Raw genomic sequence first — 25,057 nt, 5'->3', positions numbered from 1 at the left:
TTTCGATTCCTGTATTTACAGCAAACAATCAGGTGGTGTCATTTGGAACGAAACGGTTAAGAACATAGTGGAAGGGTAAATAACTAACTAGAATAATAGGACCTATCCCCCATTGACCGTGACAAGATAATTCATTTCGCCCCCATCTTAAATGTAATTCCGCGAACCGTAGTATCAGTCCTTTCAAAGTTTCATGTTTTTAATTTAACATTCGTTCGTCATCCAATATCGGCTGTCACCATGCATGGACGTATCAACCGGGCAGGCATGTGTTACGTAATTTCCTATTACAGGCAGATAAGAAAATTGCGCGCCTCCTTAAAAGAAGGCTGTTTCACAATAAATATTTAAGTTAATCAATCGTAGACATTCGCATCTATAAGGACTTATCCTTCCTTCCACGGCGAAAATGTATAGTTATCTCGTGGATTTTGTATAAGATGCATCTATAAAGATTCATTGGTACATTCAAAGGTACATTGTTTTCATTACGCATAATCATCGTAAACGAACGATCGAAATATTGGAACAATTAATCTCGGGAGAATATCTTTCGCAAGTAAAATTTATTATATTTTAGCATGAACATGGATCATTTCTGAAAGTACTATTTTAACATATTGTTATTACATGTATATCATCGATCTATCTTTATCGAACATTTAGTGCTTCAGAATCGTGGAAGACAAGAAGGCATTATATTTGACATTCCTTATTACAAAGCTCTTAGAAAGTATTTAATACTTATGGGAGTACATCCATCCGAAAGGGACCTGAAAAATAAAATTATAGTAATTGTATTGATATGCACGCCCGTTACATTAATAATTCCTACGGTAAGTGGAACACACGATTCATTAATGTTTGTCATTAACGGGATGACTACATGTAACATTTACAAACATATTTGTCACATTAAAACTGGCAACTTCTAAATATCAAAGTAAATAATCAGACAATGTTAAACAATCGAAATATGCAATTCTGTAGTTATTTCAAATGTATATATCGACAATCGACAATAATTTGAACGATGTCGTCGATTGCCTGCCGCATTTGACGACAGCTATTCTTAGCGTTATAAAGTTATTAAGCCTTCAATTGAATAGAAAAAATGTACGTATACACCCAATTGTAAATTGAACCTTTTGAAATACACATAAACATAAAAATCCAAAACATTATAGATACAACAAATATTTGCCTCCGTGGAAGAGGAATGGGAATTATTAGAAATTGAAGGTGACGTGCACATTTTGGATGAAATTACTAGAAACGGGAGTCGAATTGCACAATTATACAGAAGTAGGTCCCTTTTTGTAATCCTCTGTAGCTTCAAAGATCTTATGCAATAATTTTCAGGAACCTTATTATCGAGTTTGGTAATGTTTTTATTGCTTCCGTTGTCTAACCCCATGTTGGATATCGTTGTAAAGCTCAACGAAACCAGACCTCGCGAGCAATTATTTAAACTTTATTACTTCGTAGATGGCGAAGAACACTTTTACTCAATATATTGTCATTTGAGTTTGTGTGCAGTCATTTGTATACTAATGATAGTCACCGCTGACTCTTTATACATGATTCTAGCTCATCATGCCTCTGGAATGTTTATCGTGTGCGGGTAAATATAGCCGAAAAAGTTGGAAGCAATATAGCAGCGTATTTGTATTCACGATTTATTATAAAGATGCACTCTGCACTCTACGGTGCGTATAGAAAAGAAAGCTAACGATGACCAAAACATAGTCGTTCTTTTTCTATGCTGTATTTTTACAAATGGCCATAACGTTTTGAAACTAATCGAGAAGCGTGAAAATACGAATAATTATTTCTTGTGCAGCCGAGAAGCAAGGATATCGAACGATATTTTGTGATAAATTGTTATCGTGTATGGGTTAAATGTACATAAAATTTCAGTTCGATCAGATCATCCACTCCCGCCTTATGATAATAAGATTGAGCGACCGTGTCATTTTCTAACGATCTGTATTAAATAGTAACGATTATAACTATTCTATATTGAATTTAATAATTTTCAAATGTACTACTTTCATAGAACTATGAAACAACGTTTGTTTATTCAAGTAATTCTGCTAAATATAGATATAAGATTAAGGAAGCTATAAAAAATAATAATGTCAATAAAAATGGACGTGTCGAAAAAGACAGTGTATATCGAGAAGTCAGACAATGCGTGATATTCCACAAAAAAGCCATTCGGTATGCAATTATTAATACAAAACTATAAAAGAAATGATCGGACAATTTATGGAACTCCGTTAATTCGTTGTTGTATTGTTTTTCAAGATTTTTCAAGTTTCTGGACGGAATGAATAGAAAGAATTTTTTACTCCAGATCGGATGTAGCGTCATCGGTATCAGCGTCACAGCTTTTCAAGTAAGAAAATTTATTTATAAAAACTATTTACAATGGTTCATCGTCTTAAATTGAAACAAATTAATCAGACTGTAGTGCATATCGGCCAACCTGACGAAGCTTTCAGATACGGTCTGTTCTTCGCTGCCCAGAAGTTTCATTTGTTCTACATCAGTTTACCTGGACAAATCATTTCTGATCACAGTACGGAAATCGCTAGTGACATGTACGTATCGAATACACTGAAAAAAGAAATATAATTTTTTGAAGCTACATCGATAATGAAATAGCAATAATTTATTTATGTTACAACAGGTACTGCTCGGAATGGTATCGAACCCCAGTAGAAGTGCAAAAAGTACTGTTTCAACTACAAATGAGATCGCGTAAATCCTGTGAGCTGTCTGCAGGGGGATTGTACAACATGAACATAGAGAATTTTGGAACGGTACGTGATATTTATAAAAACAATGAAACTAAATTTCTATTCGATGGCATAAATAATAATAACCCGTACTCTTTAATTTTAAGACTTTTAAAACATGCATTTCGTATTTTACGATGTTACTGTCGATAAGAGAGTAACTTGTTATTTTCTTGCACAAAGTTGTTTTGGTGGAGACGAATGTTATACTGACTAATCGACGTACGCGTAGTAAACTCACGTGTGATTTACATAGTACTCTAATAAAATAGTTTTGTTATTAAGATAGATGTGTGTATAAAATTTCAATTGTCTCGGTGTATTGTTTTTAAAATGCTATTATTTCCAAAGAGACTTCTAAAACGATCAAATATTTTCAATATCGTCTTCGACTGATGTAAAACTGGATGTCTATGGAAGGGAAGTACGCGATTACAGGGAGAAAGATACTATTTTTTACATAAAAAATGACAACATACAATTAATTCCATGTACTCACTTCTTACCTTCTCATTACATTGTCTGTTGTCCACCAACAGAAACCACAGAAACTTTGTTCTAGGTATAGAAAGACCGTTCTCTGTTATACTGGCATTGATTATTAATTGTTTTCCTCGTGAAAATGCACAAAGAGTCTTTTAAAAAGTCGTACGAGTGGTATAATATCTGTTGCGTTGTGTCGGTATTACATTTTTCAAATACTTTTACTTTTCGACTTATAAAGGAGGAAACACATTTCAATTCGATTATTACAAAAAAATAATATTTCTTGAACGTGCATATAGACATACTATGCAAAGCTGCAAAATTGTCATCGAAAAAAGTGACCATCTAATTGGTTCTATTAGGTCATCTAATAAATTCGTTCTTAGAAAATGCTTAATATCGATGCTATTTAGTTTGTAAAAAGAGCTCTATTTCTTGAAGACACCACCCCTTGTTTTGACTAATCAAAATGTTCAAAAATTCTTTAAAACGATAAACTCAAAACACGATTTTACGAAAAACAGCACGAGTGTGGTTTACACCACTATGATTCATTGCACGAAATATGTCTTGCAAATAATCGTGTGGATAAACCACGCAGTGAAGAAACGTAAAAAAGCGCTACATCAAATATTTAAACAATACACTGGTCATGTATCTCGTGACGATTCTGACTAATTATCAGATATTACTGGAGCAGTAATATTTGTCAACCTATTGTAATGTCAATCAATCCCTTCAAAATTACACAGATTAAATTTTCCTTTGGCTGACAGAATAATTTTCTATTCTATTTCGTTTCATTCAATTCGTGTAATAACTATCAATGTACATCAACTGGACATCGTCCATAAGATAATGATAACTCTCGAAAACGCTGGTCTTATGCATAAAACAGTGAAAATTAACGACATCCTTAATATTTTACACACAGTATTCTTTATACCCCGTTATCATAAGATCTCAGCATTCAAAGAGAAAACTTTTCCTGCCAGAAGAAATGTGTCCTCCTACTGATAGTAAGACAACAGTTCCATCATCGATTCCGAACGTACATAGTACACCTGCGAAACTCACGCAAAACTCTCGTTTACAAGCTTTGTAACTTGCAGAAGCAATACATCTGTCAAAGAAATTATTTCATTGCCAATTTTGATACAAATATTCTAAACCATATACGAGAAAATTGTATGCTCAATAATAATACGATTCGATTAGAATTAAACTACTAGTATCGTTGTCGAACATTGTCTTCGTTCTTTCGACTCGTAATAATATTGGGAGAATTAATATTAGGAGAATGACTATCACAAGTAAGACTAATCATGTTTTAATAAATTTTTTTGAATCCCATTGTCTTAATATATCAGCTTAAAGAAACGGTCGAGGACGGAAAATAGGTGAAAAATACGAATTTCAATTTTGAGTTGAAAAAATTATATAAATGGGATCCGTAGTAAATAAAAAATTAACGCGGTGTATTTATTGAACATTTAGTGTATAAAAAAAGCGAGACGCGCGAAAGCAGTCTATTCGACATTCCTTATTACAAAATGCTTACAAAGTATTTGATCATTATGGGGCAACATCCATCCCAAACAGAGACAATGAATAAATTTTTCGTATATTTGATATTTGTAAGTAGTATCAGCATTATGATACCTACGGTAAGTAGAATACGTAAATCCGACAACGTACAATGTACAGTAACAGCGTTGATATAAAATATAAGTAAATATAAGTATCAAAATAAATAATCAAAGAATATTATTGCACTACGGAACATGTAATTCGGTAGTTCTATCAAGTATACAAATCGATATGCGAGAAGGATTTGGACGGAGTTATGGAGAGTCAACCGCATTTAGTTACGTGTGTTAGTAGTGTTCTAAAATTATTAAGTCTCGATCTCAATAGACAAACCGTACGTACATACGCTTCCTGATGTAAGAGGACTCGTCGAATCTACAGAGGCACTGAAATCTAAAATATTATAGATGAGGGAAATATTTACATCCGTGAAAGAGGAATGGGAGCTATTAGAATATGACGAGGAAGTGCATTTTATGCACGAAATAACCGGAACTGGAAGCAAAATTGCACAACTGTATAGAAGTAAGTACTTTGTTGTCATTTTCACACATTGTCGCTTCAGAGATGTTCATTTGCAATTATTTTCAGAAACATTGTTGTCTAGTTTGGTAATATTTGTAATACTCCCAATGTTCAACCCCCTGTTGGATGTCATTGTACCACTGAACGAAACGCGATCGCGAAACCAAATGTTTAAAGTTTATTACTCCGAAAACGACGATCAACACTTTTATCCTATATATTTTCATGGAAGTATATGCGGTATTATATGCGTATTAATTATAATTTCCATTGATTCTATATACATGGTCATAGCTCATCACTCATCTGCGCTGTTTACTATCTGCGAGTAAATATAGCTATATAATATGAAACATTGCACAATATAGTAATTTTGTTTGCAATCACGAATCATAATGGCGTTGCACGTTTTACTATGTGCGTATTGTTTGCCTACAGACGAGCAATAGTTTAAGAACTAATTCACGAATAATAACGTAATTGCGTTTGCGGCTCTTTTATTTTAAATGTGTACTCGAAACAAATATTTTTATTGTAAAAAATGCTTTGAGAAAATTTCTTCATGTACCTAATACTGTTCACAGTGTTCACAATTTATTTTTTTATTCACTATTATCTATATTTATCTTCTTTCTGTTTATTTATATAATTCTGATAAACGCAGATGTAAGATTAAAAAATCAAGCGAAATTAATGCAACTACGAGTGGAATAACCGCGCAGGACCTTAGATATAAAAAAACCAGTAAATGTGTGAAAGCACACAATAACGCCATCCGGTTTGTAGCAAATGATACCTAAACTAGAAAAATTGTCGTACGATTTATGTGATTCCAACTGATTCGCCACGTTGTTCTGTTTCAAGATTTTTCGAGCTCTTGGACCAAATAACCCGAAAGAACTTTTTACTTCAGGTTGGACTTAACATGATTGGTATTAGTGTCACAGCTTTTCAAGTAAGGACACGCAATAATATCGTTTTCAATTACTATTAAATGGACCTTAATTTTATTTATTAGACTGTAATGCATATCAACGAACCTGACGAAGCTATCAGATATGCTCTTTTCTTCATTGCTCAAAACTTTCATTTATTCTACATCAGTTTACCCGGGCAATTGATTTCTGACAGTAGTTTAAACATTGCATATAGCATGTATGTACACAATGCACCAAGAATTAAAATGCAGTATTTAAAAAGCACAGCGACAAAGAAACCGAGTATAAAATTTTATGGATTTTTCGACAGGTACGACTTCGAATGGTATGAAGCACCGGTGAAAATACAAAAAGTACTATTCATGATGCAAATGAGAGCCAGCAAACCGTGTCAATTGACTGCTGGTGGATTGTACGATATGAACATACAGAATTTTGGAACAGTACGTAATAACATGGAAATAGCAAAACTCTATCTACTTCTTTACGTTATGGTATAAGTATTATTAATAAATAACGATTTAATTTTAAGACTTTTAAAACGTGCATATCGTACTTCACAATGTTGCTGTCGATGAAAGAATAATACTTCGTTCTTAATGTTGGGCAAAAATATTGTATCGACTTTTTGATATTCGTAAACTATCAGTGGTTTTAATAATATTAAACTAAAATAGCAATTTCACTGTGACAAATATGTACACATGTAATAGTTGGATACATATAAAATACGATTGGTCGTCAAAATGCTATTATTCATAGAACCTCACGGACGTTTACACAAAGACGATTATTACAATATAGAACAGAAACAGATTCATTTTTTAAACGTATTTCGATTACAAAATCGTTCGAGTTTCGATCGTGTCCGGCCCCGGGTGTTGGAACGCAAAAGTAAACGGTGCAAAATGAAACGAAACTAACAGTAACGCATAAATTTTCGTCGGAGCCTTTGTCCGGCCATCTGCCACGGTCGAGAAACGTCTGCCGGAGTGGCTCGTAAAGCACGATTTTCCATCGCGATTCGCGACGACGATGAAAATTGTCGACCGTCCCTAATCCACGCCGCTAGCTAGCAAAGGAAATCGGTGGATGATTAAAGACGGTCGTGTTTGTCGTTTTGCCAGCGTGGCCGGCCCGTTTACTGCCAATAAAACGGAAAACGAACAAACGAAACGATCGTGGGGTGGCTTTACAGCGGCAGCGGCCTCCATTTCCTACGACGCCATCAAACTAACGCCGACCGAGTTGTACTCTGTTGTTGGGAAAACATTCTGTTGAGTTTTACGAGGTTCGCGGGGAAAGAAACACGGCATGGAACAAGAAGATGACGTTGTTAGAGGATCGAGTGCAGTAATCCAATGTTCTGGTTTCGGTAAGCGAAATACTTATTTTAAGACTTTTGGTAAAAGTAAAAAATACGAGAACATGTCGCAATTCTTCTCGTTAATGGCTACATTAGCGTGATTATGGCTATATTAGAAATCCTATTCCATCGATAAATCTTAATCTCGTCCGACTCGCGCTCACTGATACGACTAGCACGTTCGATCGTATCGATGGACACGTTTCCGCGCGTGTGCGTACACGACAAGCAGACACGTACGAGGTAAATTGCCATTGGTAGCCCATAAAGGCTGCCAGTGCCACCCCGATCGTAATTCGTCCCACGACAGACGAGATCGGCTAACAAACACGATCGACAGTGATTACCAGTCGGCGGCAAACGAAGTGCTACCGGTTGCACGGCCGTTGTGAATAGCCTGCAACGTCCGTGCACCTGTAATCAACGCACACGATGCACCTTCGTACAGCACGCTTAGTAAATGTCTCGACGAGATTCCGTAGCCGAGAGTTTGCAACAAAAATTAACAAAATTCTTACCCAGTGCCTACGCTCGTCGTTGAAACTACCTCAAATGTAATTTTTTAATAGCGACTTAGACTTAAACTCTCTTCGACTTCGTGCTCTTCTTACTTCTCGCGCTTTTCTTACTACTCCGGACGCTCACTGGTTTCGTGGTACCGATATAAGACTTCCTGGCTTCGTATACGTCTTCCAACAAGGCTCTTCTCTCCCAAAACGAATCCTTGTGCTTGCTGAAAAGCTCGCGATACCTCTCTACCCGACTTTGCAACAGGCCATGCATCTCTTCGAGAACGTGATTGTAGTCTTCTTTGGCGTAGACGACGTTCATCTTGCGAATGTTGCTCAGTACCTCTTCATCGTGCGGAGTCTTCACCCACGGTGTGTCCTCTTCTTCCTCCTTGATTTTATAGTCCGACAGATTCAAAGAAGGAAGTCGAAGCAACTGAAACGGTTTCTCCGTTCTTGCCTCCATCTTGGACGTTGGAATCTCCAGGCAACAGTCGACAATTGTTTTACTGTCTCGCTTCGCGGAGGACCTACCGGCGTAGATGAAGGATTGTCTTTTCACGTCGACCGTCGAAGACTCCTGTTTGATCTCGTGTTTAGTTATAAAGGCTTCTCTGAGCTCTCTGCCGCGCTGCAGACTATCGGGATTCTCCTTCGACCAGGCTTCCTTCATCTCAACTATTTGCTTCTCTTTCGTTCTGTCTTGCAATACCTGTTTATCGGAATAATCGATTTAAAACAGAGCTGATAGAAGAAAATAAGAAAATGGCACCTCTATATCGCTCCCAAAATCAGCGACTACTTGCAAAACCCAATAAGGAGACTCGGGTACTTGTCCGCCATCGTTAGCCTGCCTTGAACCTTTTCTCGTCCTCGGTGCTTCAGTTTTGGACGACCTGCCTGTAATTGAAACAGTCGACGACTTCGTTCTAACGAGAGAAACCGTGACCTTCGCCTTAACCTCCATCACAGCAGCCCATTCTGTCTTCATTAGCGGCCAGCTATCGTTCAAAACGAAAGCCTCTGCGTAATAAATTCGATAGCCCATGGACTCTTGGCTAACTTTACTTTCATCCTCGTTAAGCTTTTCCTCCGTGGTATCCTCTATATTCTCGCTTTCATCTCCGTTCGAAAGCCTATCGTTATTAGCACTGCCTTTGATGTTCTCTGCTTTAAACTGCATCTGACTAGGCTCGGGTTGCAACCCCAAATGAATAACCGGCAGGATGACCACCGACGTTCCCTTTATCTGAGACAACACGTTCCCCTTTTCGTCTGTCACTCTAAACACGATCTTCGCTTTGTCATAGGATGTCCTTAGCCTGAACGATAATACGCTGGGTTTCGCTACCCGTACGATCCACTTTGAAACGCGTTTGTCCGCGTTTGGTACATAAATATTGGACAACTCCTCGGTTACCAAAAGAGGAAGGTGCGTTAACCCGAAAGGTGCCATCTCGTCGTTCAACGAATGGAACACCGGCTGTCCTTTCATAGTGATTACGTTCATCGTCCATGGCAACTCCTTGAATGCCTGGTCCTCGCTCCAACCGTAGCCGATGATCGTGTACCCTAATGGCGTATACTGATAACGAGTTGGAACGACGTTATTTACCGTTCTCAGCATCTCTCCTCCAGTCTCGTTGTTGAAGACGCGCACACTGAACCTAGGCAAACCGACGAACAGGTCAACGCCTGCGAAAACGGTCTTCATGGTTTGAGGATTCACCGTGAATCTCGCGATAGGCAACCATTGATTTGGCTTGACGTTCGCCAACGTTCCAGTTAGTTCTTGCAATTGTAGCGTGTACTCGAAGTCTCTGGAGCACGGGTATATCTCCTGAAGCCTGTCGAAGTGTCTCAATATGTTCCTCAGCAGTTGGTTGGCTATGGACTCGCGTTTGTTGTAGTTGAACAGCTCGATCGCCCTCGCCAGATTCTCTAGAACCCGTTGGTGTTGCTGGTGACTGGGATCGTGGATCTGTTTGTACTTTCTGATCAGTAGCGTCTTGAAGAACGACTGAATAATGACCGCCGCGCGATTCTTATCCAGAGCGCTACGATTTAACGAGAATTCGCTGCCGTGAAATGGGTTTCCTCTTAAGTATTTAGGCACGTTCGATTCGCGAATGTTTCTCAACATCGTCGATATCGGATTGAGGCATTGCAGACCAATTGCAGGGTTCAAAAAGAATATCCTCAACGACCACAGAACGTCTGGAACCTGGTCTGCAGGAAGGATCTTCCGGATCAACTGCACTTCTTCGTCGATGAAACAATCATGTATGTGATTGTAGAAGACTTTGTTTTTATTTTTTAGGTTCTGGACAGGTGGCATGTAACAGTTATAGTAAATCGTTAAAGCTTCCAGGTACCTTTCTGTACCAAACGACTGATAGGCGCTGCTCACAGAGTTACTTATATGCTTCGCTAACTGATCAATTGTCTCTGACTCGGTGGACATCAGTTGGTATATCCTTCTCCGGTCTCCTAAGCGGAAGACCGTGTCTGAAGAGATCGTTACGAAACAATTAGACTCGGATCGACAATACACTCGCAGCAGGTGTCTTCCCGATTTCAATTCCATTACTGTTGACTTCGTTCCAGCGGTCAGGATGTAAACCAAACTGTTGGACCTTTTCGGTCTGTAAAACCAACTGTGCTTCTCTACGATCAGATAATCCCGATTCGCAACTGATGGAGTCGAGGAATTTGTTGTCTCGCTATCGCCTTCACCCAGCGTAGGAACAGTTGCTGGAATATCGACAGAAACCTGGAACGTGGAAAAGTTTATCAAGAAGAACTTCTCTTCCAAGGAGTCGGTGAAGATGTACAGAGGCTCATTCCTGGTTTCAGACATTTTCTGAGGCCAACAGTGAACGTCGATAAACTCGGGTTCTCTGGTCGGCGAGCTTCTTTTACTGCCTTTTTTCGTCTCTGATCGTTGATCGGACAACCGTCTGCCGATCAAGTGATCCGAGATCTTCGCGGTGTATTGAAAGTAATCTAATTTGTAGAAGAAGTGGACCTCTTTCACGTAGGGCTCCATTTTGTTAAAATCTACCCAGAAACTGATGTCCACTGGAAGATCGTCTGGCGTCTTCTTATAGAGGTCTTTTGCCGTCTTCTTTTGGGATCCTTTTGGTGTATTTTTTGTGGATTCTTTTGATCTGTCGCGATGTTTCTTCTTCCGATCAGATTTCTCTGATGCGGTTTTATCATCGATATCTTCGTTTTGTAATGGTTCTTCCGGTGTTGCATCACTGAATCTATTCACTATACTTCTCTCGAAGCTTTTCAGGGGACTAACAATCTTTAAAGAGCGAATGGGTACGAAGTAATCTACTGGATCGATTATACCTTCATCGATAGCCCATTTTAACCAGCGATAGATCTTCCATCTCGCCAGAGGAGGTTTCACCTAGACCATATAATATATTGAATATTTTTATACGTTAAAGTCTACACGGAATCTACTGAGAGTGCTACTTCGTCCGACGTACATCTTTGGAATCCAAAGGAATGTCGCGAGACTGTGCAACGTAAATAAAATGGTTCCAACAGGGGGACAAACCGGGCACAGTTTCCGAAGATAACGTCTTCATATCGTCCAAACCGAGAAATAAAGTAACTGGTTGGGGTTTGCTCAACACTGCTGGCTTTTGGACGATGTCCTTGGATTTTTTCGATCGACCACTCTCCTTAGACATTTTTGACCGTTCAGTGCTCTTAGTCTTCTTCGATCGTTCAGTGTTCTTAGATTTTTTCGTCCGTACTGTGTCCTTAGATTGTTTTTCATCGCTGCTTATCTTGGACCTCGAAGCATCTATTCGTAATACGTCGAAATTATAGACGAATTATAAAAACGATAAATAAGTGCGACACAGGACTAACTCTGATTCTTACGTTCCGTAACTTCGGTTTCCCATTCGAAGTGGTCCGCGTATTTCCTTAAGAAATCCCATTTGTCTTTGGGAGACAGATAGTCAATCTCCAATTGTAGACACACCCATCCTGGATTGCACAAAAAGTGTCAAATAATATAATCGAAATACAAAGATACTGATTCTTAAATAAGAACGATAGAAGTTCAACTCTTCTTTAAATTTCTGAACCCCTTGATGGTGATTATGATACTCTTTTTAAGTTCGTATTTGCTTGTTACAGTTTCGTTTTTCTCACTTTACCAGTTAGACAACTGACAGGATGAAAATCCACGATTTCATGTTGTTGCGTCCACGTCAAAGAACAGAGTTTCAACAGAGCCTTTGAGAGAAGCATAGGCCACAATTCATAGTCGTTTGCAGTGCGGGGTAAAACTGGCAACCCTTCAAGGTTCACTGGTATCATGTCATCCACTACGATACGACGCCATAATCCCAGAAAGTATAGTCGCACAATGTACTTTCCTTGGATAGAATATATTTATTACACATTTTAAACTTAAACTAAATCCGTAACAATTAATTTCTTCGTGTCCAGTACGAATATGCAATATATGTATACAGGGTGTTCGGCCACCCCTTGGAAAAATTTTAATGAGAGATTTTAGAGGCCAAAATCAAACGAAAATCAAGAATATCAATTTCTTGACAGAGACTTCGTTAAAAAGTTATCAAAAAGTTAAATTAAAAGATTTCGAATTATTCTGAAAAAAATATTTTTACTTGCAAGGGTCAATTACAATCATTTTTAGTGAATACACATGCCTTCGAAATCCTATCCACTTTCGAGAAAAAATAGGGTAGGTCGTGAAATTTTTCGGCAAAAAAAAAATTTTTCAAATCGTTCTGAAAAAATTATTTTCGGTTCCGGGGGTCAATTGCAATCCTTTTTGGTGAATAGACATACTCCCGAAATCCTACTCAGTTTCGAGAAAAAAATTCCTTACCGAAAATATAATTTCTGGCCAGAAATGTCTGCCCGAATTTTCATGCGAATCTTTAAAACGTCATAACTTCTGAACAGATTAGACGATTTTAATGTTTAAAAAAGCAAACTACGCGTATTTTGGTAGAGAATATGTACAAATCGCAAAAATATTCGAAAAGTTGGTCCTTGACCCCGCAAAATGAGAAAAACCCCATAAAAATGGTCCAATTTTCAAACAGCCATAACTCCTACAATTGTGAATATATTTCAATGAAACTTTTTTCTGAAGTAGAGCTCATGGGTACCTACAAAAAAGTATTAGACAACTTTTCTGTAGGGTGTCAAACAAAATTACTAAAAATGAAAAAGGAATTTTTAAGAAAAATCGACAGGGTACGTCCTGCCTAAGGGATAGGTGCCTAAATTTTTCGACAAAATTAAAAAATTTCAAATCGTTCTGAAAAAATTATTTTCGTTTGCGGGATTCAATTACAATCATTTTTGGTGAATACATATACCTTCGAAATCCTATCCATTTTCGAGAAAAAAAATAGGATAAGTCGTGAAATTTTTCGGCGAAAAAAAAATTTTTCAAATCGTTCTGAAAAAATTATTTTTGGTTGCAGGGGACGATTACAATCATTTTTGGTCCTTACACATACCCTCGAAATCCTACCCACTTTTGAGAAAAAAATTAATAACTTCTTAATGAAGCCTCCATCAACAAATTAGTATTCTTAATTTTCGTCTTATTTTGGCCTCTAGAATCTCCTATTAAAATTTTTCCCAGGGTTGTCTGAACACACTGTATATGCATGGGGTTAGAAAATTATTGAATACACCATTTGGATTCACGATAGGTCGATGCTGCGCTCCTTTGCCAGCTTTGTTATTCGCATATACATTCATCCAGCCTTGCCAAGATTGGTACCGTCCGTTCCAAACGAAATTACCATTCTCGCCACTTATTTCTAATCCATCCCGACCACAGTGCTGCAGGTTTATTAGCGTAGAGATAAACCATCGCACAAACTGAAAAATCATTTCCCATTGAATCGTTCCAATATCGCATAGACCAATTTTTTTAATTGACTTATTCTTAACTTATAAAATGCCTACATACAAGTAATATGCACATAGGTTTCGAAGATCAAGGAAGAATTTATGGATTCTAATCATACAGTCGTTAAAAGCACTTCGGCTTTAAAAGAGTTACGAGAAATGTTTAATAAAATTTTGCATTGGAAGGATAGTAACAAAATTTATATTGACTAATAGCAAAAAACATTAACGTACCTCACTGTTTAATATATGTTTGTTGTTTGTGATTAAATCAGGATACGCTGAACTAGCGACGAATACTTTTAGCGATTCCTAGATACATTTTCAATTTATTTCTTTAAAAATAAAATAATAAATCGGAAACTAATTTAAAAAATAAACCTACAGTTAGATTCTTTAAATTCTTTGCTCTTATCCATGCATAGGGTTTCAAAGATGGCGGTAAGTGAACCAGCTGCGTGTCCAGATACAAACCATCTGACCCATCTACGATTAATAATATAAGTAGTTTCGAAAAAATTTATCTTAATATTTATTACTTTTAGGAGTTGCCCAGTTTTCTCTATTTAATGCCACGTCGGACCATTCTGACCATAATATAGAATCATCAATGATAGAAGCGTTAAATTCAGACTCGGCAACTTTCTTAGATTTTATAGACATATTAAAATAGTATGAAGTGAGGAAATAGTAACAACTAATACTGTTGATGGAAAACGATAGTCCTTTTTTTTTTAATAACATTTTTATCATAAAAACAAAAGACAAATCAAATATTCCTAAGTTCTGAAAAAAGTATATATTTATTGAATCTCTGTATTATACATAACTATATGAAGATGAAGTGCGAATCTATGTCAAAAACAGACTTTATAAAAAATTACAATTTAAAAAAACTCTATCTCGTTAGTAGCTACACTGCGATAATACCATCGCATTTATTAAGAAACTAAACATATGGAAGATATATAATTCAGTACAAATATAACTTCTACAAAAAATAATATTTTCGGTTTCACTGTCTCTCTCTCTTTCTCATTATATCAACTCAATAACGAATCAATATTTACATCAATCCTATCAATGATAACGATGAACGATGGCTTGTATGTTTTACATCGCCAGAACGAAGTTTAACTCGCAGGTTTGCAGTTACATAATTTTTCCCAGACAACAAGAAAAATAATACTACTTGTACATCAAGGAATTACCATTAGCCCTCGTTTGCAATTTTGTACGATACTAGCTATCTTTTTTTTTATCTTCAACAATATTTAAGATATAGTTTTATAGTCCCTTCATCAGGCTCGGTTTAGTTTTATAGTCGGTTCCATAGTTAATTTATTAGTTCTATACACGTAAGCAGGCGTGAAGTGTTTAAACCTCTCAAAACACACACTTAGGTCGTCGATAGAATCTCGTAAGTATTAAGGCATTGTTCCATTCTTTCAATCTTTTTTCTTTTTTTTTTTTCTGAAGAAACATTAAAAATTGTTTATAGAAGCGTCCTTTTTTCTTTTGATAATTGTCTTATCACGTATTTAAAGATAAATAACGTCGAGAATTTACAATAATTTATAAGTTACTTATCTAATAGATAGATTTAAGGATATAAATACAATGGAATATTCGATGGAATGTTGAATTAGCTTCTCTAATGAACGTATTACTGTATTATCGTATTTAAAAATGTTTTTTTTTTTTTTTTTTGGAACACAAGGAGATCAGGCGATACATTACACTGTATCAGATTGTAAGTTAGAGAATCCGTATTAATGAAATTCTCCTGTATATAATTAAGTTCGTTAATAAGTGTCAGCGCTTTGGAGTATCGTTAGTACTATAGAATTTAGTTACATAGTTAGGTACCATTGAAATTAGTTTCACTCAAATTTCACGATCGTGATAGATCCAGTCACTGCAAATACTCGATCAACGTTCTATGTACTACGTTCCGCTGACAAAAAGTCCACCGACAGAAATGCAGAGATCTAATTGGTCAGAGTAGAAAGACACACCTAACCTCACATATACTTTGGGCTCTAGCATACTATTCGCTACGGTAACCACCCATACAATGTAGTCTGCGTGACGAGGAGCGTAGTAAGATTGAAAGAAACAATACGAAACAGATGACGTCCATCCTGGGAGACTTCTAGTCAGTGGAGCGCAGTCCTTGAAATGCGCAAAGTATATGAACGACGAAAGATAAAAATGGTAACGTTCGTCATGAATTATTGTAATCGTATGTGTTACCAACTTTTAATGATCCGAGCAAAACGCTTCACGTTGACGTACGTTCGTCAATGCACAATAGAGAAAACAGTAAATACAGAAAGGTACATGCAAATAACAACGACCAAGAACTTTCTTCCTTACCCTCAGTATTTAGTTTTCAACGCATTAATGTTTGGCACCAAGTAAGTAGACAGCACGCCAAAGCGCACTTTCCCGCCATTTGCAAAAATAATCGGTGGCCAAATAAATTGTGCAACACCAGATATGCAAAAGATAAATGCCAGAATTAGTAGACCTTCAGCACACGATACTCAATAACGTGATAACTCTTTTGATAATCGAAAGTACGTTCATGCCACTCATGCTCTCAGCCTGGCAGTGCTTATTCTGGTCAAGAATGAATCTTTTGTACGTCATAAATTATTGAACCATTTCTTAGTTGCTGTTGAGAAATGATAATATTATACTTCAAAAATACTAATATAAAATTATTCTCCATTTAACGTTGCATAACACATCCCGAGCGTTTAAACGCATAACTTAGGCTCGTATGTACAGCATTTGGCACCATATTGCGGACACTCAAGTAATGAAAAAAAGAAGTTCAATTCCAAGTAATAAGTGGGGAACTAATAACAGTGGACGGTATAATAATACCTTACAGTTTCGCAGAATTTGAGTCATATTCATGCAATGATTTTGTAGACTATAAATGTTAAATTAAGCACTGAACGTTTTGTAAATTGTAAAATAAAAAGAAATTGCGTGAACAAGTTGCAAAATTACAAGTACAGTAGTGCCCACTTAAGTGTCCGCGGTTATTCGAAGCCGCGGTTTCTTGGAAACCAAGCGGCTTCGAACATCGAGCATGTCGAGCGTAACTTGACGCCAGTTGATCCTCTTTCCTTATCTCCGTTCAATTCTGAGAAGTAACCATGCTCACATAAATGACCGCGACCGGACCCGAGTTTGGTCACTTAAGTGGGCACTACTGTATATGGTGTTACCATAAGAGCTGTCGCGCTTATTTTTAAGTCGCTTCCCGCTATTAATATTTTATTAAGTTTTACCAGGCCCTGAAGCTCTTTGATCTTCCATTCGTCCCGCCTGAAGTCTTTGAATTAAAGCAAAAAGATCTTCTTCGGGCACCGTCGAACCTGCTTGAGTTCCATTAGATCTTTGGCTGTGTTCCTCTTCAGCATCTTGCACCGTCGATGGCGCAGGTAAAGGACTTCGCTGATCTTCCAAACGTGAACCCTATTTAAATTATTAAAATATTTCACGCGTAAATTTAAGAAAAGCTTCTATATTTCTCTAAACTCTCCTATGATGCATAGTACATACCTGACACCTCACGAGCATTTCAATGAAGGAATCATCGGCATCTTGATTAGTATTTAGGCCAGGTAAATAAGGCAGCGTCACTCGTTGCTCGTCCATTCTTTTACTTTGCATCCCCGCAATTAGTTCTAACAAATCTTCCCCGTCTCTGAAAATGCAATCGATGTATTTTAACATACAATAACAATAAATAATGTAACTTTTTATAAAGTTACATACTTGTCGTCCGAATCGCATGCTTCAGGTGTGATTGCTCTAAACTTCTGACTACAATGTGTGTTCAATGCACAACGTTGGTCGTCCATTCTACCAGATTGAAAACGAGATAGAAGATCAAAGAAGTTATCTTCTTCTTTTTGACTAAGTTGCGATGTTACACTATTACTTTTGTCTGTTTGAGATTCAGCTTGTTCTTTCAATTTTGCATCCGGTGTAAGCTTGATAAGGTCCAAATTGTCCATACTTTCTCGTCTAAGTCTATATCTACAGGGTGATGATATATTAACGTTTGATTCGATTGAAAGTTTGTGTCCAATATTTTCCTTATTGTTCTCATGTTGTTGCCCTTTTTCCAAACCCAAAATCTTTTGCAAGTCATCAACATTCTCTTGTGCTGTAGTTTGTCCCCTAGAATCTTCCAGTTCTTTTGAAATGTTTAAGTGCAGATTGGCATAATATAGTGCCTTTTCATGATTGCCCATTGCTGTATAGGCATTGCCCAAAGACCAACAGGCACGACCTTCCCCTACGCGATCTTTAAGTTGTTGTGCTATTTCAAGATGCCACAAATAATATTCTATTGCAGTTGGATAATCCCGAAGAAGAGTATATGTATTTCCTAAGGAATAGCATGCTTGTGCTTCTACTTCTCTGTCCCCTAAATCTTGTGCAAGATCCAGAGTTCTCCTAGATCAAAACAATATTCAATTTTAATTATATTTTAATGTACAGTAGTGCCCATTTAAGCGACCGCACTTTTGCCCGCTTAAGTGTCCGCGGTTATCCCCACCAATTCTTAGAAGCCAAGAGGCTTCGAACATCGAACGTGTCGAACGTAACTTGACGCCAGTTGTTATCGACACATTGTATATATATTGTATATCTCACTCGCACTTATCCTCTTTCCTTATCTCCGTTCAATTCTGAGAAGTAACCATGCCCACTTAAACGATCGCGGCCGGGCTTGAGCGCGAACACTTAAGTGGGCACTACTGTATTGGGTAAAACAAGGAAATGCAATTGGAGTACACACTTGTAATGTTGTGCAGCCTTTTCAATTTCACCAAGAAATATATGTGAATTTCCTAAATTACTATTTGCTCTTCTCTCAGCGGCTTTGTCACCAGATTCTCTTGCAATTTTTAATCTCTCATTATGATAAAAGATTGCTTGTTGAAAATCATTCAAAAGGTAAAATGTATTTCCCAGGTTTCCACATGCTCTGCCTTGTGCAGCAGAATCTTCCAATTCCTTCATTAATTCTAAATTTTCTCTACAAAACCAATTCACACCATTTATGTATTTGCTACATTTTACACTTACTTCTCAATTCAAAACTACTGATGCTACAATTTTCTTACTCATAATAGCAAACAGCTTGCTGTAAACACTGTCTGACATCCTCAGAAAATTCACCAGGATCCTGATGTCCTACTCTACTAGCTTGTTTCCCTTTTGCATGATAAACATTTCCTAAATTGTATAAAGCCCTTCCTTCACTAAGCTTATCTCCAATTTCTCTTGAAATTTCTAAATGTCTTTTACAACAAATCATAGCTTCATCAAACTTTCCCATAACTTTCAGTGTATTTCCTAAGTTTCCACTAGATTTAGCTTCTCCCAATTTGTCTCCCATGTTACGTGCAAGTGTCAAATCCAATTTGTGATATTGCATTGCTTTGACATAATCTGCCAAGTAAAAATATGCATTTCCCAACTGGCTATAAATTGCACTTAATATCCGTAAGTCATCCGTGCCAGCTTGGATCGCTGCTTGAAAGAATGCCACCCCAGATTTACAATCTCCAGCCTTGCACAGACGCTCACCCTCAAGCGCCAATTCAAGGCACATGTTCCACCTTTCACTATTCTGTCAATTATAAGATCATTTACCTTACATCTACCTATCATTAATTCAAATTATGCTTTTTTACACTTAGAGTATGTTAGAATATTCTGAGATATCAATAAGAACATAATCAGAAAATTTTCAATGCATAGTTGTGATGTCTTTTTTAAAAAAAAAATATGGATAGGGTATTGGAATGATCATGGGAGTGGCTGAATATACAACTTCAATACTGATTGCTGATAGGAGTTCGTAACAATATTTCACATTCCATTCTGTCAAAGTATATAATACAAAACAAAATAGGTTCTTGAGACATATTCGAATGTTCATTGAAAAATATATAAAGAAACATATACATGGTAGATTAAATAAAAAAGAACTTGTATAGTATTTTAATTTCTTTTATTGTTATCGAAATATTTTTTCATTATTTACAAAAATCTTTATAAAGTTAAAAAAAAAAATTATAAATACTATAATATTTGAATGAAATGAATGATTCGCAAGAATATGCGTTTATTGAACATAGCGATCCAATGACAAGACTAATATGAGTCACACAAGGAAAAGTAACAATTAATGTGGTTCACTTACTTGCCCTTCTGATGATAAGTTTTCAGCGCTCGCACTCAGAGACATCGTACTCCTTTTGTCTTTGTTCCCTTTGTAAATTAACAATCGAACCTTGCAGCTTTAGGGCCGTAAATAACACACGCCTTATGTGCACAGTAGGCGATTATTTGGGGTATGATAATAATTCAGTAAATACGACTTTTCGCGCATCATGATTTTCACGTTTCCTATTCCACTACTTATTCTCTCACATAATTGCATCTGCGGACTTTTCGCAAATAAAATACGCTGGCCGTTTTCCCTCCAGCAGGAACCCTGCACCGATCTTCACTCTTTTCGAGTGCAACTGACCGAAAATTGAGCGTCCAAACAAATGGCGCTTGATGCAATTTACCCACACAATATCCAATCGCGGTTCGTTAATCATTTGGTAACAAATTAAAATTCTCTATACAAAGTTTCTCGTTTGTGCACGCTCAGTTTGCATTAATAAAGCGATTTTAGTAAGCAAATTACATATCTTATTCTCATTTATTCAACTAAACTGTAATTAAATTTTTGTCTACACAATTTTCTTGAAAATAAAGCTACATGATAATGTTGCGTCGCGTGGTCAGTGGTTTAGGGAATAAGGAGGTGGGTTGGTGCCCATGGAGCGCCGAACCGCTCTGCTCGGCGAGGCGCGCAAAAATTAAACTACACGATATGTTCAAAGTACTTTTAGCAGAATTTATTTGTTTCAATTAGTTCAATGTATGACTTTCAGGTACTACTCGCTTGAGATTGAAAATCGTTCTGGTCCTCCACAAAAATTCTTCCGCCGTCCTAGGCGTTCGTCCCTTCTCCGGAAAATTCTCGATCCTCCATCTGGGTTGTCCTGATTCAATAGGGGTTGGGCCCTGCCCCATCCGTCCGGAATCGTCTTTGATCGGTGATCCACCCCCGAACTGAGCGGAGGTGGAGGCTGCGCGGCCATGTTCGGAGCGGCCGCGAATGAGAGAAAGCGTGGAAATCGAGAGAGAAAACGAAGCTAGCGGCCTAAAGCAACCCTTAAGAAAATTTATAACCCTCGTGAAAAGAACTGAACGGAACGTGAAGTGAAGTGTCGCGAGGGCCATGCTGTGTTTTTCAAGACCATCGCAACTCTTAACGAAAATAACTAATTCGGCACGGTCGGTAATAACTAACAGGACGAACGACGGAAACTCCGATTTGACACGGCCTTTAGAAAATAAGCTAAGTGTCTCTAAGAAATGCCTTCCTTTCTCTCTACCTTCCCCAGCTTCATCGCCCACGTGAAAAACATACAATTGCGTTGTTTATTACAATACGCTGGTCCGTTTGAATTTCGCTCCTAATTAGAATACAGTTACATGACTGCACTCGACGGTGAGTAATCGGGTTCCAATTAATTCCCGTTGTGGCGCTATGTACATCAAACCTACGTTCACGCGAATGCGTAACATAGTTAATGTGTTCCGGTACCGACGCTTATTAAACTATACGGTTAATAAATGTCAGTGTGGTGATTCGCAGTAGTCGTCTGAGTGGTGGTGATTTTTACAAAGAGTTCATCGAGATGTTGTGCGAACGTTCTAAGTGCTAGACCCATGGAGAATTTTGAGGGAATATTGGCTCTTTTCACAGAGAATTAGTTCATGAAGTGCAAAGCTGCATAGCAGGATTGCATCTGAATATTTAGTGAGGTTATCCTGTAAGGTAAATGGGTGCCGTTTTCCTTTATTAATTACGGGTAAGGGTCAAACTATGTCCATTTGTACCTTTTCAAACGCGCGTTTAGGGGTATCGGTAATTTGCATTGGTTGCTTAGTTTGCATATATAATTCTTATTCTTTTGACAGGTGGGACACGAACGAACAAAATCTACAATTTCCTTTGCCATACCTGGCCAATAGAACTGTTCTTGGATAGGTTTGCGAAGTTTTAAAGGGGCCTTGATGACCTCCAACTACCGTTTCGTGATGTTCTTTAGTAATCTGTGGCTGTTTCGACCCTGGCGGAATTATAGTCTCTGTACTGTGTATGGTAATGTTGTGTTGCGAGTCATTAACGATTTTCCTAAGCAAGTTTAATATACTATACTGAACGGAGGAATATAATTTATTTGGGTCTACTGAATTTTCTACCGAGGTCACACTACTGGATTCCCCGTGCAGTCCCGATCATTCCCATTCACACTTTCATCTGGCATCACCCACCAGGCCTCGTGGGAGTCAGCGAGTCGCCCAACTTTGTCGTGAAATAGTTCGTTATTTTCAACGATAGATGGCGCTTATTTTTCGACCTCAAACCCTCTGGTGCTAAAACGCCCAAGTTTGTCATGGAATAGGTCGTTACCTTCAACGCTAGATGGCGCTTATTTACCGACCTCAAGCCCCTTGGTGCTAAAACGCCCAAGTTTGTCGTGGAATAGTTCATTGTCTGTAACGCTAGATGGTGCTTACTTACCGACCTCTGGTCCTCTGGTGGTAAAACGCCCAAGTTTTTCGTGAAATAATTCGTATCGTCCACGCTAGATGGACTTCTCGACAAACTTGGGCGTTTTAACACCAGAGGGCCTGAGATCGGTAAACAAGCGCCATCTAGCGTTGCAGGCAATGAACTATTCCACGACAAACTTGGGCGTTTTAGCACCAGGGGGCTTGAGGTCGGTAAATAAGCGCCATCTATCGTTGATAATGACGAACTATTCCACGACAAACATGGACGTTTTGCCATCCGAATTTCCAAAGTGCCCGGAACATTTTCAAAATGCTGGCGGCCTTGTGAAGAGGTAGTATGTATCTTATAGCTAAGAGAATAATGGGGAGAGAAAAAGAAAGGTAAAAATGATGAGAACACATAGAATTTTTTGAAATTATATCATTTATTGCCATAGATTTACATTATACAAAGCTTTAATACATATATATCATGTCAATAGTTATCAACGAAGGTTAGCAGTGGTCAGCAGAGGCCAGCAGAGGCTAACACAGAGATGCCAGATTCAGCACCCAGTGCCCTACTCAACATACCAGATCACGCGTACGTGAGCTCGTAGAGTTTCGGAAAGTCGACAAAGGCAAACTGACAACTCTTTCTCAATTATTCCGAAGCTGCCCACAGTAATTTCGGACCGCCTCGTGGGAGTCGAGAGAAAAAGGCTCACATTTACCTTCTCGCTCTTAACAACTGAAATCCGACCTCACGTCAACGGCATACGATTCGGAATCTCAACTGCCCAGGTATTTTTACTTGCCTTTCCTAGAGTTCATTACTGAACTCTGCAAATTACTCCTGGTTTCTGTTTGCCTCTGATGACCTCTGATGACCAGTGCTGACAAAAGCACAGAACTCCCAACAACTTTTGACACCATACAGCGACTGTTACTGACTGCTCCTGATTACTGCTTGCCTCTGCTGGACTCTGCTGACCACTGCTTATATTTCTGACAACCTATAACGATTACTACTGACTTCTGCTAACCTCTGTTGGTCTTTGCTGATCTCTGTCAGCGTGTGCTTGTCTCTGCTGAACTTTCCTGGCCTCTGCCGAACGCTACTGACCACTGCAGGTATTTCTGATAATGTATAACGATTAATACTTACTACTGCATGCCCCTACAAGTCTCTGCTTACCTTTGCAGGTTTCTGCTTGCCTGTGCATGCCTTTGCTGCCCTCTGCTGAACACTGCTGACCACCGCTGATGCTTCTGACATCGTATAACAATTACTACATGCTACTGTTCGCCCCTGCTGATGTCTGCTTGCCACTGCATGCCTCTGCTAACCACCGCTTATATTTCTGGCAACGTACAACGATTACTATTGGCTACTGCCAACATCTCCCGACGTCAGCTGACCATCGCTAACCATCGCTGACCACTGCTGACCGTTGCTGACAAATTGTGACACAATGTAATATAATATAATATGTTTATATGTATTAAAGTGTTGTATTATGTAAATCTATGGCAATAAATGATATAATTTCAAAGAATTCTATGTGTTCTCATCATTTTTATCCTTCTTTTCCTATCGAAATCATTCCCTTAGTTATAAGACACTCCGAATCTTTTAAAATTTTTTAAGTTCCCCAGAAAGATTTCAAATTTCCCGCCGCCAGGAATTACGTAATATTACGTAATATTACGTAACATTACATAATTTTTGCCGAAAAATTCCGCCCGCGAAAAATTTAGAAGAGCTATTACGTAATATTACGTAATATTATATAATGTTACGTAATATTACGTAATTTTTGCCGAAAAATTCCGGCCGCGAAAAATTTTAAAGAGCTATTACGTAATATTACGTAACATTACGTAATAGCTCTTTAAATTTCTTGCCGAAAAATTCAGGCCGGAATTTTAGCCGCTGCCTGAAACTTCTTGGAAATTTCAGGGATTCCGAAAAGTTTCAGGGACGCCGGTAAGTTTCAGGGATCCGAGAATTTTCAGGAATTCTTAGAAATGACGTCATTTCTAGGAATACGCAGAAATTCCTGGCGGCGGGAAATTTGGAGAGGGAAAGGGGGGTAAAAAATTATGAGAATATATAGAATTCTTTGAAATTATATCATTTATTGCCATAGATTGACATTATACAAAACTTTATTACATATAAACATATTATATTATATTACATCATGTCACAAGTTGTCAGCAACGGTCAGCAGTGGT

The 25,057-nt window shown here is 37.8% G+C and overlaps 3 protein-coding genes and 1 long non-coding RNA gene across 7 annotated transcripts; 2 read left to right on the top strand and 2 right to left on the bottom strand.

Moving 5' to 3' along the window:
• Positions 1-729: 729 nt before the first annotated feature.
• On the bottom strand, positions 730-20,743 carry Pins (G-protein-signaling modulator pins). Its single transcript, XM_076774333.1, has 7 exons — positions 20,397-20,743; positions 19,312-19,820; positions 18,984-19,223; positions 17,951-18,637; positions 17,735-17,879; positions 17,461-17,647; positions 730-773 (listed from the first exon to the last, which is right to left on the bottom strand). Exons 1-7 carry the CDS (start codon positions 20,439-20,441, stop codon positions 745-747), a joined length of 1,842 nt encoding a protein of 613 aa, XP_076630448.1. The 5' UTR covers positions 20,442-20,743; the 3' UTR covers positions 730-744.
• On the top strand, positions 1,000-6,995 carry LOC143347119 (uncharacterized). The gene is made up of 10 exons (XM_076776034.1): positions 1,000-1,116; positions 1,188-1,305; positions 1,363-1,624; positions 2,107-2,223; positions 2,311-2,401; positions 2,470-2,606; positions 2,696-2,828; positions 6,424-6,560; positions 6,654-6,786; positions 6,876-6,995. The coding sequence occupies exons 1-10, from the start codon at positions 1,000-1,002 to the stop codon at positions 6,927-6,929; spliced, it is 1,299 nt and encodes a 432-aa protein (XP_076632149.1). The 3' UTR covers positions 6,930-6,995.
• Positions 6,809-12,264, bottom strand: LOC143346331 (androglobin). Its single transcript, XM_076774332.1, has 4 exons — positions 12,125-12,264; positions 11,722-12,044; positions 8,991-11,639; positions 6,809-8,930 (listed from the first exon to the last, which is right to left on the bottom strand). Exons 2-4 carry the CDS (start codon positions 11,926-11,928, stop codon positions 8,289-8,291), a joined length of 3,498 nt encoding a protein of 1,165 aa, XP_076630447.1. The 5' UTR covers positions 11,929-12,044; positions 12,125-12,264; the 3' UTR covers positions 6,809-8,288.
• A 1,159-nt stretch (positions 20,744-21,902) lies between the features above and the next one.
• LOC143346363 (uncharacterized) lies at positions 21,903-24,775 on the top strand. 4 transcript variants are annotated; one of them, XR_013080403.1, is made up of 4 exons: positions 21,903-22,128; positions 22,238-23,218; positions 23,320-23,950; positions 24,023-24,775. It is a non-coding gene; the product is annotated as an uncharacterized LOC143346363 (long non-coding RNA). The 4 variants fall into 4 exon arrangements; XR_013080402.1 differs by having other exon boundaries at positions 22,238-23,620; positions 23,711-23,950; XR_013080401.1 differs by having other exon boundaries at positions 21,903-22,094; positions 22,238-23,950.
• The last annotated feature ends 282 nt before the right edge of the window (positions 24,776-25,057 follow it).

This window comes from Colletes latitarsis, chromosome 10 (assembly GCF_051014445.1).
Source record: "Colletes latitarsis isolate SP2378_abdomen chromosome 10, iyColLati1, whole genome shotgun sequence".
NCBI lineage: Eukaryota > Metazoa > Arthropoda > Insecta > Hymenoptera > Colletidae > Colletes > Colletes latitarsis.
Note: the sequence above shows the minus strand (reverse complement) of the source record. Positions and strands in the feature narration are given on the sequence as shown.